The sequence below is a fragment of the Eumetopias jubatus genome, unplaced genomic scaffold (genome assembly GCF_037043125.1).
Source record: "Eumetopias jubatus isolate StellerSeaLion01/CBP00866 unplaced genomic scaffold, mEumJub1_p1.0 scaffold_5, whole genome shotgun sequence".
In the NCBI taxonomy this organism is placed as follows: Eukaryota; Metazoa; Chordata; class Mammalia; order Carnivora; family Otariidae; genus Eumetopias; species Eumetopias jubatus.
Genome location: NW_028274811.1, coordinates 43,965,253 through 43,984,425, shown reverse-complemented (window position 1 = coordinate 43,984,425; position 19,173 = coordinate 43,965,253). Strand labels below are relative to the sequence as shown.

The window sequence follows — 19,173 nt, the reverse complement described above, 5'->3', positions numbered from 1 at the left end:
AAGGAATTAGGGGGAAGTCAATCCTTTGAGAAGTCTGCAGCCATTCCTACCCTTCTTGGTTTAAAGACTCATTACCTAATGCCTTCGGCCGATGCCTGTGCCTTCAAATATTCCGAATGTTGGCCCCGAGTTAGGGTCATTGTTTACGTACATAACTAAATTAAGAAGGTGGATTAAATCTCGTTCCAGTCTGGTAAATATGATCATTGAATATTTACCAGACTGGAACGAGATTTAATCTCTTAGAAAATTTGCAAGGGTTTCAAACACAGTATTTCTATTTCTTTATAGTCACTGGTCTCCTCAATTATTTAGTAAGACTGAAAACCAGACACATTTCCTGAACAGTAAACTGACCAGACCCATGATGGTCTCCTGAGATCTCCTCCTGCCCCCACACACAAGCAGTTCCTTGGTTATCATCCTTACAAAACGAATCACAAATTTGAACCCATGGCACAAAATTCAGGTGTAGTGAAATTATAGTCTGAGGTCCCAGCAGTAGCTTAATTTTGAGAAGAAATCTGAAACAAAAAGAGCCTACAAAGACAAGTAACAAATTACATGCAAATACCAGATGTTTATAGATGGATAGTCCTTACAAAGTTGAGATCACATATTTGCCACATTATTAACACAGGAAATCTCCCACAAATTGAATGTGTGTATGAGCCACTGACAAAGATTTCCCTCAAATAATTACTAGGCAGTAGAAATGAAGGTTAATCAACCATTTATAAATGCTGTTTGTTGGTGATGGGCCCCCTCAAACTGCCTGTGTGTGTGGAGGGGGACATTAACAGCCACAGTTGGGCTGTGGCGGAGGAGGGCTTTCCTTGAGTCTTGTGTTCTGCTTGGCGGCAGTGATGGCCGGATCCGTCTCCAAACTCTCAGACATTTTGTCGCAGATGATATCCACAAGACGCTCAAACGTCTGCTTGACGTTAATGTTATCCTTGGCACTTGTTTCAAAAAATTCAAACCCTGGAAGAAACAGAAACACAGCTTGGTCATTTTACACTCCGGCTGAAAGTAAATGGGACTTGATTGTGGTTTTCCCTGGTGATTGGGGGAGACCTAAGAGGTGGACCTAAGACGCAATTTGAACAAATGCTGTCATCTTGCTACCAATTCTTTTGTTTACGGTTATGTGGACATTTGATTTTTCCCTGTCAATTTATTTATGCTACCAGCATGGCTGAATGAACCACCAAATCTCTTCGCAAAAGTTTAGTAAGGGCGACATTAAGAATCCTCCTCACTGAGTGTATGTCTTTGTCCTCCCTTCCTCTAGCTCCTGGCCGCCAGGAAGCTTCTTGGAATCTTTTCTAAGATGTGCGATTTGGCATATTTTCCTTATTCCATTTCACATTCGACCACTATTGTTCATGGACATGTTTTCATTAACCTGAGGCTTAGAAGACTTCATCTGTATATTCTGCTGCGAAAGGGACTACCGAAACCCCCTCCGACTCTTCCTGAGCCTGCCATGCTGCCGCCCCACCAAGGATGGAGGGTGGGCTTCTGGTAAAGTTTCAGTACCTAACTGGACGCAAGGTGGCACTACAGAGTCAGTGGAGTTAACCTTAAATGTGCTTCGACCTCTTTTTGGAGATTTTTCTGTCCTGTTAGGGGAACAGCCCTCCATGGCTTTGTCTACCACTGCATCTACCTATTGGTGCAGACTTTTCCTGCGCTTCTGTTCTCTATCAGTAGCAGTGTTTTTACTGACATCTGGAAAAGGACATCTGATATATTTCAAACAAGCTGCCAGAATTGTAAGAAGGTACAAAAAATGTGGTTGCAGTTGCACACTTCTCCCCATCACTGGACCTGGGCAGGAACAGGCTCCGACTGCTGTTCTGTACACAATCTTATCACTCTATTGTTTGCCTTCACATTCCATGGGTTCAGCTTGCCAGTTAGTTGCCATGACAACCTCCCCAGTCCATTCAGGGGACTTTGATTTAGGATGTACTGGGCAGGACACAAAAATGCTTTCCTAATCCATTCTGATTTTTACGCCCTATAAATCCTTCTGGTTACATCTGGCCCTATCTCAGAGGAGCCACATGGATTCAGAATGATTAAATCATGTGATTTCATCTCAGCTCCTGGGACCCAAGGAGAAAAAAATGGACTCATATTTTACATTCATGTCTAAACCTCTGATAACCCAGAAATACTTTGTTGTTCATGCTTCAGTATTTAGTAAAATAAGTATTTCTCTTGAGTTAAAATTTCTAATTTAGTTATGATAGATGACTAGTTAGAGGACTATATTTGAGCTTGAATCCCGTTAGCTATTGTGTATTCTATTGTTAAAACATAAGTGAATAATTGCGGGATTGGAGTTAAAGGAGCATGAGTGGGACCAGTTTCTGTAAAATTCCACGGGATAGTTCAGACCTTCTTTGGCTTGTAGTTTGCTTTCTAGTCTCTGTGGCGGGTGCTTAAATAGCTCTTTAACATTCTGGATTTCTTAGCAGAAAACACGAACATAATTCTCTTTCCTAATGTTTTTACAGTCATTTGTCTTACAACAATTTGATCCAGATTTTGGAGAACTCAGGTATGGATCCAAACAATATCCTTATTGTGAAGATGTTAGAACTATTTGCATCTTACTGGGGATTTTCCCACTGCTACGTGCTGTCACAAGATACTAAGACCCCACTGAATTAGTTAAGATCCCTGAATAAGACTTATGAGAAAAAAACCATCCCATAATTCGGCACAAAGTTTTCGTGTACAGATTCAATTTTCTCATCTCTTCTGCTAACACTTAGTTTTCTTCCTAGTGCTACTTTGGGAAGGCACTGAACTTGAAGGTATCATAAAAGATTTGGCCATTGTGACAAGATGGTAATCTAGGTAAGTGTCTGTCAAATGGGATTCCTTAAATCTGGGCTTTCAGACACACCCTGCTGCTGGCGTACAACTTCAGGTCAGTAAAATGATCCTGAATGCTCTCAGGGACTTGACCAGGAAAATAACATGATATTATACCAGTTTTGGATAGAAGAGGGTGCCACAGTATGGTAAGCGAGAGAGATTTCCTGTCTTCTGCTTGGTAATCCAACTCTCCCACCATGTCGTGTTTTAATGACCCGTTATTTATGACCTGTGCCTTACTTCGTTTACAGAGCTGTCATGAGGCTCCAATGAGACAATGTAGGTAGGTACAGGTCCCCAGCAAACCAAACATCGCTATGATAATAGTAATAATAAACTCCTATTTGAATGGTTAGAACAGGTACTATTGAAAGCCCTTGATATAGTGTAACTCATTTTATCCACGAGGTGGATGCTAGTATTGAAAAAATTTATTGGTTAGGCAATGGAAGCACAAAATCATCGAGTACTTTACTCATTTATTTGCTCAGTCTGTAATGGTGAAGCTGGCTTTGAACTACTAACCTGGACATTCTCTTGCTCCTCCAGATACCTGCAGAAGTAAGCAATTACTTGGTTCCAGCTGAACTGTAAGTTCTATGCTAATTAATAACTCCACTATATATCATCAACTTTTATCATTGAAGTAATTAGAAAATAATAACTGAGAAAAACCTCTGGATGATTTCAAGGTACTCTGAGACCTTGTGCTGCCTAAGATGGATCAAGGGGGCCATGAGACCAGCTGTACTGGCAGACCACCTCATGAAAGTGAATTTTTTGGTTTTCCAGTCTATGGAAGTCTCAAAAAATGCACATAACTAAATTGAGAAATACTGTATGGCTTAAAATTGTTAACCATCTGAACTTTCAGTGAGTATCAATCTTTTTGCTGGGGGAGGGTCTTGCTTCAGTGTTGATGGATGCTGAGGGTTGGAGTGGCTGGCAATTTCTTAAGACAATGATGAAGTCTGCAGCATCGATGGACTCTTCCTTTCAGAGCACTTTTTTTCATAACTGGAGTCCATCCTCTCAAACCCTGTCACTGCTTTGTCAACTGGCTTGAAATGACAACAAAGGACTTATGATATAACAATCTTAACGAGGAGTAGATTTCACTGCAAACCAATTTCTTTGCTCATCCCTAAGAAGCAACTCCTCCTCCATTCAAGTTTGACCATGAGATTATATCTTCAGGCTCCACTTCTAATTCTCCATGGTTACCTCCTCCACTTAAGTCCTGAAGCCATCAAAGTCCTCCATGAGTGTAATCCACTTCTTCCAAACTCCTATTAATGTCAATACTCTCTCGATCTCTTCCCAGGAATCACCAATTTATGTAGTGGTATTGAAAATGCAGTATTCTTTTCAGAGTGTTGTCAATTCCTGTGCCCAGATCCTTTATGAAAGATAGAGCCTTACAATGTAGAAGGCTTGAAAGTAGCAATGACTCCTTGATGGTTCATTAGAAGGCTCGAAAACAACATTCATTTGGTGGCACATCTTCAGCAGAGCTCTTGGGTGACCAGGTACATTCTCAATAAGCTATACTGCTGTGAAAGGAAATTTTTTTTCTGAGCAGTAGGTCTCAACAGGGGGTTTAAAATACTCCCTAAACCATGTTGTAAGCAGCTCTGTCATCATTGAGGTGGTGGTGTTCCATTTCTAGAGCAGAGAGTGTATGTAGCAGAACTTTTAAAGCCCCTAGGACTTTTGGAATGGTAAATGAGCACTTTTCCGTTATGGAGATGGCTTTTTCCCTTAAAACCAGAAGTTAGCTGAGGTTGGTTCAAGAGGTTTGCTTCTGCAGCTCCACTCTCAGTTATGCTTTGGCTTAATAGAATATTGTGGCTGGTTTGATCTTCCATCCAGAGCACTCAAAGTTTTTCCCTGTCAGCGATAAGCTGTTAGAACTTTATCATTTGTGTGTTCACTGGGTGAACACTTTTAACTTCTGTCAAGACTTTTCCTGTGCATTCACAATTTGTTTTGTGTAAGAAGCCTAGCTTTTGGCCGGAATAAGCATAGTAAAGAAGACCTATTGCATGACTTCATCCAAGCTAAGGCCCTAAAGGAGCTAGTTACACTAGTCACATCAAAGATCATGTTCACAGACAACCATACAAATACAAAGAAGTGATCAAATACCATTGGAAAAATGGTGCTCATAGACATGCTTGACACAGGGTTTCAATAAAACTACCTTGGCCTCCATCTCTATACTGAATTAGATATAAAAGTTTCTGGAAATGGTTATTTTAGCATCTAGTTGTTTGGATTCAGGGCAGATGAAAGTTTACAGTGCCATAAATGATCCTCTATCCAGTTGATTCATAATCAAATCTTTTTGAGGCCATTCACCCCCTATACCTATGTATGCTCATGGGTATGTAAAGCCCATGGCCTAAATCATAACAGATTCAAACACCTCACCCTTTACTCTTCTTTGCTGGATTTTTAGGGCCATTCGCTCCCAGTATTTTAACTTCAACCATAGCAACATGACCTTATTCTTAGAAATCTTGAACCTCTTACCTATATACACGGACATTAGGGAGAAGCCTGTGCTTCAATCAGGAACCAGAATTTTTCTTACTAAACTTATAAGATCATTTCCAATTTACTAGGTAGGCCAGGTTCTGCAGTTTAAATAAGTAGGCCAAGGTTACACAGCAAGCTGACTGTGAAGGCTCACAGAAATCTCCTGATAACTAGGTTACTGATATAGCTTCCAGCCTTGGACACCTGTCCCTCAGACTTGATAAGCCAGTAGTCATAAGTAAATGTACACTTTGAGTTTCCCAGAGACACTCTGACTGTCATTTCTTTCTTCCCTCATCAGAACCTTTCTAATTTCTCTTGGGACACCTGAGCCTTACACTATACTCCAGTACAGCTCTGGTTCATGTCTCTTCATGCCTGATTCTGAATGATCATTCCTGCCCTTTCCAAAGGTTATTACAGGCACTGCTGGACTTCATGTGTGACTTCATGTTTCAGTTTCACTTGAGGGACTCAACAGAAACTGGGAAACATTTTATATGGAAAACGTGTTCAAGAAGGGAAGAAAGCCAAAATCAAACCTGTCCTCTTCATACTATGTACATTGCTAAATGGGCAGTAGAGAGCAGTGGTGCAAATCAGATTACACTCTAGTGCCCAAGAGTTGTAATCCTACACTGTAATGTTACAACATTGGATGGCTACCTGTATTAGCATTACCTGAAGGGCTTACACGCTTCTAAACTCCACTACAGACTAAAATGGAATCACAAGCAGGGACAGAGCCTTAAATATGCATTTCAAGGCTCCTTGGGAGGTTCCTTATGCACATGAAGGGTTCAGATTCGGTATTCTCTGTACACCCATGTTCATAGCAGCATCAGTCACAAGGGCTATTTGCATTGCATTCCGTCTTGACTGATGAGTGGATTAACAAAATGTGGTATAGACATAATGAAATGGATTATTCAGGAATAAAAAGAAATTGACACATCCTTCAAATGGATGTTATCTCCATACTCCATGGAAGTTATATGATCTAACCAGTCACAAAGAGACAAATACTGTATGATTTCACTTGGGAAGTACATACAGTAGCCAATTTTGTAGATACAGAAAGATAACAGTTTCCATTTTGCAAAATGAAAGGAATTCTTGAGACTGGTCGCATAACAAAGTGAATGTACATGCTTATGGCTAAGATGGTAACCATTATGTGTATTTCTTTTACCCAAATTTAACAGATTTACACCTCAGGGAACAAGAAAAAGAAAAACTGAAGAACAATGTGAGCCAGAAATAGAGACTAAAAGCTATTTCTCTGAAGATATAAAACAAAACTGACATTTAGCTAGACTCAAGACAAAAATATAGAGCAATTACTCGAAACATAAAAACCTAACAAACCAATTACTAGTAAGGAGAATGAATCCATAATCAAAACTTCCCAACAAAAGGCCCAAAAGCAGAGGCTTCACTTCACTTCAATGGTGAATTCTATCAAATTTTTAAAGAAGAATTAATATCAATCCTTTTTAAGCTCTTCAAAAAAAAAAAAAAATCAAGACGAGAAAACACTTCCAAACTAACTTTGAGGACAGCATTACTTTGCAATCACAAGAAGGACACCAGAAGAAAATTGTAGGCCAATATCCCTAATGAACCTAAATCCCAAACCCCTCAAGACAATATTAGCAAACCATTCAACAATGCATAAAAAGAGTCACACCCCAAGATCTTTATACATACAGACATACACCAAGTGCTTTATTCCAAGGAGGCAAGAATGGTTCACCATCTGTTAATGTGATGCACCACATGAACAAAAAGCATACAATCATTCTGTGAAGATGCCGAAGCAGCATTTGACAAAATTCAACATCCATTTATGATAAAAACTCTCAACAAGGTAGGTATTGAGGGAATGTACCTCAGCATCATAAAGGCCATATGTGACAAATCCACAAATAATGTCACACTCAATGGTGAAAAACTGAAAGCTTTGCCTCTAAAATCAGGAACAAAGATGTTTTCTCTCATCACAATATTGGAAGTCTTTGCCAGACAACTAAGGCAAGAAGAAGAAATAAAAGGCATCCAAAGAGGAAAGGAAAAAAAAAACTATTTGCAGAAGACATGATACCACACATACAAAATCTTAAAGACTCCACCAAAAAGCTCCTAGAACTAATCAATGAAGTCAGTAAAGTTGCATGATAATCTGTTGAGTTTTGATACACAAATAAGGAAATAGCAGAGCAATTCAGGAAACAAGGACAATGGAATCAGAATCAAATACCTAAGAATAAATTTAACCAAGGAGGTGAAAACTATAAAAACATTGTTTTCATCAGTGACTTTCATCAGTAAATGAGAAGCTATTCTTTGGTCATGGAATTGGGAATTTAAGAATTCATATTCTTAAAATGTCCATACTTCTCAAAGCAATCTACAAATTCAATGCAATCTCTATCAAAATTCCAATGCCATTTTTAACAGAAAAGTAACAAAGAGTCCTAAAATTTACATGGAACTACAAAAGACCCTAAATACACAAAGCAATCTTGAGAGGAACAAAGTCTGAGGCATCATGCTGCCTGCTTTCAAACTGTATTACAAAGCTTTGGTCATCAAAACACTATGGTATGGAAATAAAAACAGGCACATAGGTCAGTGGAACAGGAGAGTTCGGAAACAAATACATGCATATATGATCCATTAATTGTATATTCTTGGCTCATTTGTCATCAGTGGGAAAGCATGGTCTCTTCAATAAATATAAATAAATAAATGAAATAAAAAAATTAAAAAAAAATTAGTGGTGCTGGGAAAATTGGCCTCCTGTGAAAGATTGCAACTGGCTCACTAACTTACACCATTTACAAAAATAAACTCAAAATGGATTAAAGACTTGACTGTAAGATCCAAAACCATAAAATTTCCAGAAGAAAACAAAGGTGATCAACTCCTTGATACCAGTCTTGGTGATTTTTTTTTTTTTTTTAAATCTGACTTCAAAAGCAAAAGCAACTAAAGCAAAAGTAAACTAGTGGGACTATTTCAAACTAAAAAGCTTCTGCACAGTGAAGGAAATCACCAACAAAATTAACACCCTACTGCATGGGAGAAAATATGCCCAAACCATAAATTTGACAAGGGGTTAATATATAAAATGTATGAACAACTCCTACAACTCAATAGCAATAAAAGAAACAATCTGATTTAAAAATGGGCAGAGGATCTGAATAGGCATTTTTCTGAAGACCTACAAATGGCAAACAGATTCATATGAAGGGGTTCAGCATCATTAGTCATTAGAAAAATGCAAACCAAAACCAGAATCATATCACTTTTCACTTCCCAGAATGGCTAATATCAAAAAGAAGTTTTGGTGAGGGAGTCCAGAAAAGGAAATGCTTATGCACCATTGGTGTAAATTGGTGCAGTCACTATGGAAAACAGTATGGAGGTTCCTCAAAAATTTAAAGATCCAAGCAGTTGTACTTCTGAGTATTTTCCAAGAAAAATGAAAACACTAATGGACCCCCATGTTTAGTGCAGCCTTATTTACAATAGCCAAGATATAGGAACAATCTAAGTGCCTATGGATAAATAAATGGAAAAGGAAAATGTGTGTGTGTGTGTGTGTGTGTGTGTATTTACATATATATATATATACTGCTCAACAATAAGAATGAAATCTTGCCATTTGTGCCGAAACATGGATAGACCTTGAGGGCATTATGCTAAGTGAATTAAGTCTGATGGAGAAGAATACCATATGATGTCACTTTTATGTAGAATCTAAAACAACAGAAAAACAAGCTCTCAAATACAAAGAGCAGACTGGTGGTTGTCAGACATGGGGCGGCGGGGGGGGCGAGGATTGGAGGTGGGTGAAGGAGGGTCAAAAGATCGCATTACAAAATTAAAAAGTGAAGGATTCACTATTTTCAAACACCACTGATGGGAATGGAAAATGACCCAGGCTCTTTGGAAAACAGTGTATTCCTACATATCCAGTGGCTACGCCACGTTTTGAAATGCCATTTGTTTTTAAAAGATGTGGGAAACTGAGTCTCTTTCTCCACCCCCAGGAAAATCATAAACAGCATTTGGGACACTTGGAAGGTCTTCAACTTCACTTTGAAAGAATAATAAGAATTGGTATTGTTTCTACAGAGGGGAAGCAGCTCCTAAAATCATACTGCAGTAAATCATTTTCATCCAATTATTTAAAAAATATCTATAATTTGGGTTTAGGTTTCTATTCTCAAACTCCTAAATAAGACCTTTCGCTTCCAGATTCTAGTTGCAATTCTGTGGAACTGGATGAACCAGAGTGGTGAAAAATGTCATTCTGCTGCCAGCTGGGTGAAATCTGGGCCAAAACTCCGGATTGCTGAGCAGCAGGATTAGCTGGTAGGTTAGCTTTCCAGATAGAATTCAGGAGGAGCAATCAATAAGGATTTGGATATACTTGCCTCAAGAAGGGCCCCAGAAAGCCTTCTAAAGCTGGAGAAAAGAACAGGAACTCAACCAAAGGTTCATGCTGCTACTACAATAAGTAGTCAAATATTCTAGTCTTTGAGTCCTTGGCATTAGCCCGGCCTGACCAGATGGTAGCTTTCTCCTGCTTCATCAGGATTCTGGAACTATGCGAGGGTCATTGTATGGTCTTGACAAATCATGGTGGATGTAGAGAAGGTTTTGTTCCTGGCCCTTCCTACTCCAATCATGAGCTTAACCTTCTCTGTATAGAGAGGTTATAACCTTCTCTGTATAGGGAGAAGTTCAGCTTCAGCAGTACAAAGGACTACAATCCAAAGGACAGCAGTACAATGAGAGTAGCCTATAATTCATCCTTTTCTGTGAAGGAAATCTACCTTATTAACTCCTTCTGGCGTGATCCCCTCCTAGACATAGACCAACACACACCACTTAAATCGTCCACTTAAACCTGTCCCCTCTCCCTCCAGTGAAGAGACTTGATCCAAGGTCCTTGGAAATTTCCTCTTGAGATTGCTGTGTGTCATGTTTGGCCCCCAAACTGGTAAACCTTTAAAATTTTGACCTAACCTTTAAAACTGTTATTTCTAGAGTGATATCACTAAGATGGCAACATAGATCATTCTTAACTTTGGTCCTACTGCACAAGGAGAACTAACAAACAATTAGGGATGGAACAGACACCTTTGGAGAATTCTTAAAGCAAGGGAAGAGGTTGAAGCAACCCCCTGCACCACAGAGATCAAGACAGATAGCATTAGAGAGTTAAGAGGAGCAGCTTCACATTATGGTCCCAGCACTGCATTGCCCCTCCCTCAGGCTGATGCAGAATCAGGCTAGAGGTCTTCCTGAACCTACTTCTTCGAGTGGGAAAAGAGAGCCCAGCCTAAACCTTCAGCTTATCCAGCATGGTGGGTTGTTTCTGGGAAGCCTCTGCTCCTGTCTTGCCCCATAGGAATTGTAGGACAATAAGCGTGGCTCAATCACTGGAATTATTACTGTGACAGAGAAAGGCAGAGGAGCTTTCAATAACTGACACTCACATCTTGTTAGACTCAGTTTTTACCTCCAGCACCCAAGTAGCAGTCCCAACCAGGAGCTTTGGTCATCTACACATGGTAGCACATTCTGGCCAGGAAATGAAGTAACATGTGGGTCTGCCTGATTCAGATCATCAAACAAAGAGCTTTGGTGGCCTTGCGACCTATAAGGGAGCTGAGTCATAGCCTAGCCATGCCTGACCAAGCAAGGCTGGCCAGACCACCTAGAAGCTGTTTTGCCCCCTGATGCTCAAGCAAAGAGTACAATAGGCAGAAGTAATCTTATACCGTGTAAAGCCAGTGGCCCTGTTGGGCTTGGCAATAGGGGTCATGGGTCAGGGTTGAGTCAAGACCCCAACATGAAGTCTTGGGGGCTTTGGAGCCTAGGCAAAGGGAGGTAAATTATATCCCCGTGAATTGTTGAATACAATCTTCAGCTCACCTGACTGAGAAATGTAACCAGAGCACAAGGAAACTGCATAGATTGTCCAACAGCTGTGCCTATGATAGACCATGGAGAGAGAGCACAGCCCATGGCTTTCCCTGTGAGCAGAGCAAAATGAGTGGCCACATCTGGCCAAGGAATTCAGTGCACTGTCTTGCCTGATTCAGGTTTCCAAACAATATCCTGTGCAGCCAAGAAGGCCCACCCTTCCACCCTGTCAAGGCAGAGAAACTTATTCATTGTGCCATCTACTCTGAATATGGTACTCAGTCCTGTCTAGCAAGCCTGACCAAAGAACCCATGTCAATGTGTAATTCATCATACAGCTTCATGAGAGCAGTGAACCAAGGCAGCAGTCCTATCTAACTTTACTTAGTCAGAAGTACCCTTCCACCTTGTCCTGACCTTAAAGCTAGGGCAGTGAACTTGCCCCAAAATAGACCCTAATAGCAAGCCCCATCAACCCAGGGTTATTATCAGCATACAAGTCCAAAAACCCAACTGACCTGAGTGGTGAAGAATGGTCTCTGCCAAAGTGAATCTATACTTTCTGTAAGAAGAAACTGCTTAAAAAGCTCCAATAGTTGATCCTAAAGAAATGAAGATCTATGAACTGTCATACAAAGAATTCAGAACAGTTGTCTTAGAGAAGTTTTTGCACTGAAAAAAAAGAAACCACACACATACAAGTAAAATTAAAACAACAACAACAATGCATTAACAGAGTGAGAAGTTCAAGGATATAAAAACACTTAAAAACCCCAAGGAAATCTTAAAGTTGAAAAACACAGTGGCCACATGTAAGAATTCAACAAAGAACTTCAAAAGCACCATCATGGTGAATCAACATTCGAAAAGACAACACATTTGAAATCACCAAGTCAGAGGAATAAAAGGAAAAAATACCTACAGGACTTAATTGACACAATCAAAAGAAACAATATCTGCATTATAAGAATTCCAGGAGAAGAAAATGAGAAAGGGACAGATAATATAAGAAATGGACATCCAGATCCATGAGTCCCAAAGGACCCCAAACAGATTTAACCTGCTAGGGCTACACTGAGATGCCTCTTAATTACTAAAACTGCAGGAGAAAAGAGAGACGTTACAGACAAGGAAACATCCAAAGACTATGGGTGGGTTTCTCAACAGAAACTTCTCAGGCTATGAGAGAAGAGGATGATATATTCAAAATATTCAAAGGAAAAAAAAATGTCAACCAAGAATTCTATATCCAGCAAAGGTGTCCTTCACTAATGGAGAGATAAAGACATGCCTGAAGAAACAAAAACAGAGAGTTAACACTAAACCTGTCTTAAAAGAAATGCCAAAAGGAGTTGTTTGAGTGGTAAAGGATGCTAATTAACATCATAAAAACATAAGAAAGTAGCTTAAAACTCACTGGTAGTGGCAAAAACATATTCAAAGTTAGATTCTATAATATGAGGATAGTGGTACATAGTTTACTTACAACTCCCATTGAAAAGTTAAAAAATAAATGTAGTAAAACTAAGCACAACCACAGTAATCTGCTACTGGTTAAACAGTATTAAAATATGTGAACTGTAACATTATTAACCCAAGTTGTGAGGGGAAGGACAAGCAATATAAAGTTTAGGAAGGCTATTGAAGTTATTTCCAGCTTATAGTATTTTAAATGATAATACTTTATGTAAGCCTTATGTTAATCACAAGGAAAAAAAAACCTGTACTAATTATACAAAGGAACACGGTAAAGAAGGCAAAGTACACTAATACCAAAAAATAGCGGGATAACAAACAAGAAATAATTGATCTACACCACAGCCAGAAAACAACAAACAAAATGCCATAGTAAGTCTTTATTTATCATTATTTCAAACTTAAATGGCTTAAATTCTCTAAAAGACATAAAATGGATGAATGCATAAAAATCCAAACCTAAGAACATGCTGCTTACAAGAGATTCACTTTAGTCTTAAAGGCACATATAGACTGAGAGTGAAGGGATGGAAAAAGTTATTTCAAGCAAATGGTAACCAAAAAAGCAGGCAGAGGTACACATACCTCATCAGACATTAAACTTAAAATGGTAAAAGAGACAAGGAGGATGTATAAATACTCTATTTATTATAAAAGTGTCACTCCATCAAGAAGGGATAACCATTGTAAATATTTATGCACCCACCATCAGAGCATCTAAATACATATAGCAAAATAGAGCTAAATGGAGAAATAAATAGCACTATAAGAATAGTTGGGGACTTTAATACTCTATTCTCAACAATGGATAGTTCCTCCAAACTGAGAATTTATAAGAACACAGCAAATTGGAGGGGCTCCTGGGTGGCTCAGTCGTTTAAGCATCCAACTCTTGATTTTGGCTCAAGTCATGATCGCATGGTTATGGGATAGAGCCCCGCATTGGGCTCCTCGCTCAGGAGGGAGTCTGCTTGAGATTCTCCCTCTCCCTCGGCTCCTTCCCCCTTAGAATAAATACATCTTTAGAAAAATAAAAAGAACACAGCAGATTGGAACACTATAGAGCAAATTGACCTTCACGGCATATCACTCTTCATAAGCACACGATATATTTTCTAGTATAGACCAAATGTTAAACCATAAAATAAGTTTTAGCAGATTCAAGAAGATTGAAATCATACCAAATATCTTCTCTGACCTCAGTGGTATGAAACTAGAAATAAGCCAAACTGTGGAAAGAGCCGAAATGCCCTTCAACAGATGAATGGATAAAGATTGGTCCATATATACAATGGGATATTACTCAGCCATCAGAAAGGATGAATACCCAACTTTTGCATCAACATGGATGGGACTGGAGGAGATTATGCTAAGTGAAATAAGTCAAGCAGAGAAAATCAATTATCATATGGTTTCACTCATTTGTGGAACATAAGGAACAGCATGGAGGACATTAGGAGAAGGAAGAGAAAAATGAAGGGGGGGGGGAATCGGAGGGAGAGATGAACCATGAGAGACTATGGACTCCGAGAAACAAACTGAGGGCTTTAGAGGGGAGGACAGTGGGTTAGCCTGGTGATGGGTATTAAGGAGGGCACATATTGCATGGAGCACTGGGTGTTATATGAAAACAGTGAATAATGGAACATTACATCAAAAAACGAAAGAACTAATGATGTACTGTATGATGACGACCATAATAAAATTAAAAAAAAATCAAATACATGGAAATTGACCAACACTCTCCTAAACAATCAAGGGATCAAAGAAAAAAATTAAAGCAGAAGTAACAAGGGATGCACTAAACCCAGTTATAAAGGGAAGTTGATTGCAATAAATGCACACATTAAGATACAAGGAAGCTCCCAAATGAAGCTAAGCCCAAAGTGAACAATAAAGATTAGAAGAGAACTAAATGAAATAGAGAACAGGAAAACAAAAGAACGAATTAAGAAAATGAAAAGTTTCTTCTTTGACAAGAAGGTAACTGACAACTCTTTAGCTAAACTAATGAAGGAAAAGGAGAGGACCAAATCTAAAACATTCTAAACTACATGAAGACATGATAACTGCTACCAGAGTAATAAAAAGAATGCTAAGGGGCTACTGTGAACAACTATATGCCAAGAAACTGGACCGCCTAGAAGAAAGAAAAATTGTTTGGAACATCCAAACTACCATGACTAAGGACAAAACAAAATCTGAACATACCAATTACTAGAAAGGAAATTGGATATTTTTGATTACTGATTCAAATGAAGAAAAACCCAGGACTGGATGGTGTCATCGGTGAGTTTTACCACACATTTATTTTTTTCTTTAAATTTTTTTATTATGTTAATCACCATACATTACATCATTAGTTTTTGATGTAGAGTTCCATGATTCATTGTTTGTGCATAACACCCAGTGCTCCACGCAGAACGTGCCCTTTTTAATACCCATCACCAGGCTAACCCATCCCCCCACCCCCCTCCCCTCTAGAACCCTCGGTTTGTTTTTCAGAGTCCATTGTCTCTCATGGTTCATCTACCCCTCCGATTTACCCCCCTTCATTCTTCCTCTCCTGCTATCTTCTTTTTTTTTCCTTAACATATATTGCATTATTTGTTTCAGAGGTACAGATCTGTGATTCAACAGTCTTGCACAGTTCACAGCGCTCACCATAGCACATACCCTCCCCTATGTCTATCACCCAGCCACCCCATCCCTCCCAGCCCCCACCACTCCAGCAACCCTCAGTTTGTTTCCTGAGATTAAGAATTCCTCGTATCAGTGAGGTCATATGATACATGTCTTTCTCTGATTGACTTATTTCACTCAGCATAACACCCTCCAGTTCCATCCACGTTGTTGCAAATGGCAAGATTTCATTCCTTTTTATGGCTGCATAATATTCCATTGTGTATATATACCACATCTTCTTTATCCTTTCATCTGTCGATGGACATCTTGGCTCTTTCCACAATGTGGCTATTGTGGACATTGCTGCTATAGACATTGGGGTGCACATACCCCTTCGGATCCCTACATTTCTATCTTTGTGGAAAATACCCAGTAGTGCAATTGCTGGGTCGTATGGTAGCTCTATTTTCAACCTTTTGAGGAACCTCCATACTGTTTTCCAGAGTTTACCACACATTTAAAGAAGAATTAAGAGTAATCCTCCTCAAACTCCAAAAAATTGAGGAAGAGGTGACACTTCCAAACTCATTTTATGAGGCCAGCATTATCTTGATACCAAAGCCAAAAAAGGACACTACAAGAAAAGGAAGCTATAGGCCAGTATCCTTCTAGTATATACATGCAAAATACTCAATAAAATAGTAGCAAATGAATTCAGCAGAACATTAAAAGAATCATTGACCATGATCAAGTGGGATTTATCCCTGGGATGGGAGAATGGTTTAACATAGGCAAATCAATCAATATGATATGTTATATTAATAGAATGAAAGAAAAAGAATCATCTAAATAGATGCAAAAAAAATGATGAAATTCAATACCCTTTCATGCTTACAACAAATTGGGTACAGGAAGGAATGTACCTCAACATAATAAAGGCCACATATGACAAGCCCACAGCTATCATCATCCCCAAAGGTGGAAGGTTGAAAGCTTTTCCTCTAAGATCTGGAGCAAGATGACAGTGCCCACTCTCACCAATCTTATTCAACAGAGTCCCGCAAGTTCTAGCCATAGCAATCAGACAAGAAAATCCTAAACCTCCACCAAAAAACTGTTAGATCTAAACAACAAATTCAGTAATATTAACAGAAAAATCAGTAGTGTTTCTATACAAATAAATAATCTCAACAAATAAAATGATCCCATTTATAATAGCACCCAAAACAGTAAAATACTTAAGCATATATTTAAGGAGGTGAAAGAGCTCTTTTCTAAGACACTGATGAAACAAATTGAAAAAAACCAAAAAAATGTAAAAGTATCTATGTTCATTAAATTTAAGAACATTGCTGAAATGTCAGTAATACCAAAAGCCATCTATACTCCAGGAACCAAACTGAGGGTTACAGAAGGGAGAAGGGTTGGGGGATGGTATAACCGGGTGATGGGTATTAAGGAGGGCACATGTGGTGAAGACCACTGGGTGTTCTATGCAACTTATGAATCAATCAACACTACATAAAAAACTAATGATATACTATATGTTGGCTAATTGAACATAATAAAAAATAGGTAAAAGACGATCACCTCTTTCTCATTGTACCAGTTAGGCTCAGTTTTCAAAAATGTAAATCAGAATGTGAAGACCTAATTAAATTCTTTCATATTAAAAAAAAAGCCATCTATAGATTCAATGCAATCCTCATGATTTCAATGGCATTTTTTACATATGTAGAAAAAATGATCCTAAAATTTATATGGAACCACAAATCATCCTGAATAGCCAAAGTAAACCTGAGAATAAAGAACAAAGCAGGAAGCATCACTCTTAGTGATTTCAAGCTATACTATAAAGCTATTGTCATCCAAACAGCATGGTCTTGGCATAAAAACTGTCACAGAGACCAATGGAACTGAACTGAGAAGCTATCTAAAACCCAAGTATAGTCAACGAATATTTGACAAGGGAGCCAATACTCTATGGGGAAAAGACAGTCTCTCCAACAGATGCTGCTAGCAAACTTTCATGTCTACAGGAAAATGAGTGAAAGTAGACCTGTATCTTATACCACTCACAAAAATTTGAAATGGATGAATGACTTAAATATAAGACCCGAAATTGTAAATCTCCTAGAAGAAAACAAGGGAAAAAAAAGCTCCTTGACATGGGTCTTGGCAATAACTTTTTGGATAGGGCACCTCCAGCACAAGTAACCTAAGCAAAAATAAGACATCAAACTAAAAAATTTCTGCACAGCTAACAATTAAAAAGAAAATACAACCTATGGAATGGGGAAAAAAGGTTTACAAATCCTATCGGATAAGGGGTTAATATACAGAATATACCAAGAACTCATAAAATTCAAAAGCAAAAAACCCAATCTGATTAAACAGCAGGAAAGAACTCAAAAAGACATTTGTCTGAAGATAGATGAGTGACCAACTGGTACAGGAAAAGCTGCTTAACATTATCAATCACTAGGGAAATGAAAATGAATTCCACAATGAGATATCACCTCATACCTGTTAGAATAGGTACATAAAAAAGACAAGAAGTAACAAATGCTGGTTAGAATGTGGAGAAAAGGGAACCCTTGTACATTGTTACTGGTGGTAGGAATGCAAATTAGTGCAGCCATATGGAAAACAGTATGGAGGTTCCTCAAAGAATTAAAAATAGAATTATTTTTATTTGAATATATGATCCAGCAATTTAGCTTCTGGAACTTTATTTGAAGAAAACAAAAACACTAACTTGAAAAAAAATAATGTGTATTTCTACGTTCGTTGCAGCATTATTTACAATAGCTAACACATGGAAACAACCTAATTATCCATCTGTGGATCATGGATAAAGAAGCTGTGGTATATATATATGTTTCTGTTTATATATAGGCACACAAACACAATGGAATCATCCAACCATAAACAATGAAGAAATCCTGCCATTTGAGACAACATGGATGGACCTTGAGGACATGATACTAAGTGAAAAAAATCAGAGAAAAATTCTGTATGATCTCACATGTGGAATTTGAACAAAAATAAACTCATTGAAAAAGTGATCAGGTTTGTGTTTACTAGAAGTCGGTCGCTAGGGGGTTAAAAAGGGGAATTGGTTGGAAGCCGTCAAAATATAAACTATAAGCCAGATAAGTACTGGGGATGTAATGCTTAACATGATGACTACAATTAACAATGATCACATATCATACAACACTATTATGAGGGTACATCCGAAGAGTTCTCATTACAAGGATATGATTTTTTTCTTTTTATGGTAGATGTTAACTAAACTTTTTGCAGTAATCACTTCATATATGTAACTCAAATGCTGTACACTTTATTTTTCTAAAGATTTGTTTGTCAGAGAGAGGGAGAGAGCACAAGCAGGGGAAGCGGCAGGCAGAGGGAGAAGCAGGCTCCCCGCTGAGCAAGGAGCCTGATGCGGAGTCGATTCTAGGATCCTAGGATCATGACCTGAGCCGAAGGCAGATGCTCAACCTACTGAGCCACCCAGGCATCCCTAAATACTGTACACCTTAAACTTGATGATGCATGTCAATTATATCTCAAAACTGGAAAATTACTTCTAATTTTTGGGCTTATCTTTAACCATTGTAAGAGTGAAGAGTGATAATGCCATTATAGGGGCAAAAGTCTTTCCTTTTTAGCCCCCCTATGATTTAC

At 38.5% G+C, this 19,173-nt stretch overlaps 1 protein-coding gene across 2 annotated transcripts in view; it reads right to left on the bottom strand.

Moving 5' to 3' along the window:
* Positions 1–796: 796 nt before the first annotated feature.
* Positions 797–19,173, bottom strand: part of RAB3C (RAB3C, member RAS oncogene family) — a 269,954-nt gene continuing 251,577 nt past the window's right edge. For both annotated transcript variants that reach the window (XM_088023640.1, XM_028119104.2), the window contains one exon: positions 797–984. In XM_088023640.1, the coding sequence (XP_087879766.1) occupies positions 797–984 (188 nt within the window). The remainder of the gene's footprint in view (positions 985–19,173) is intronic.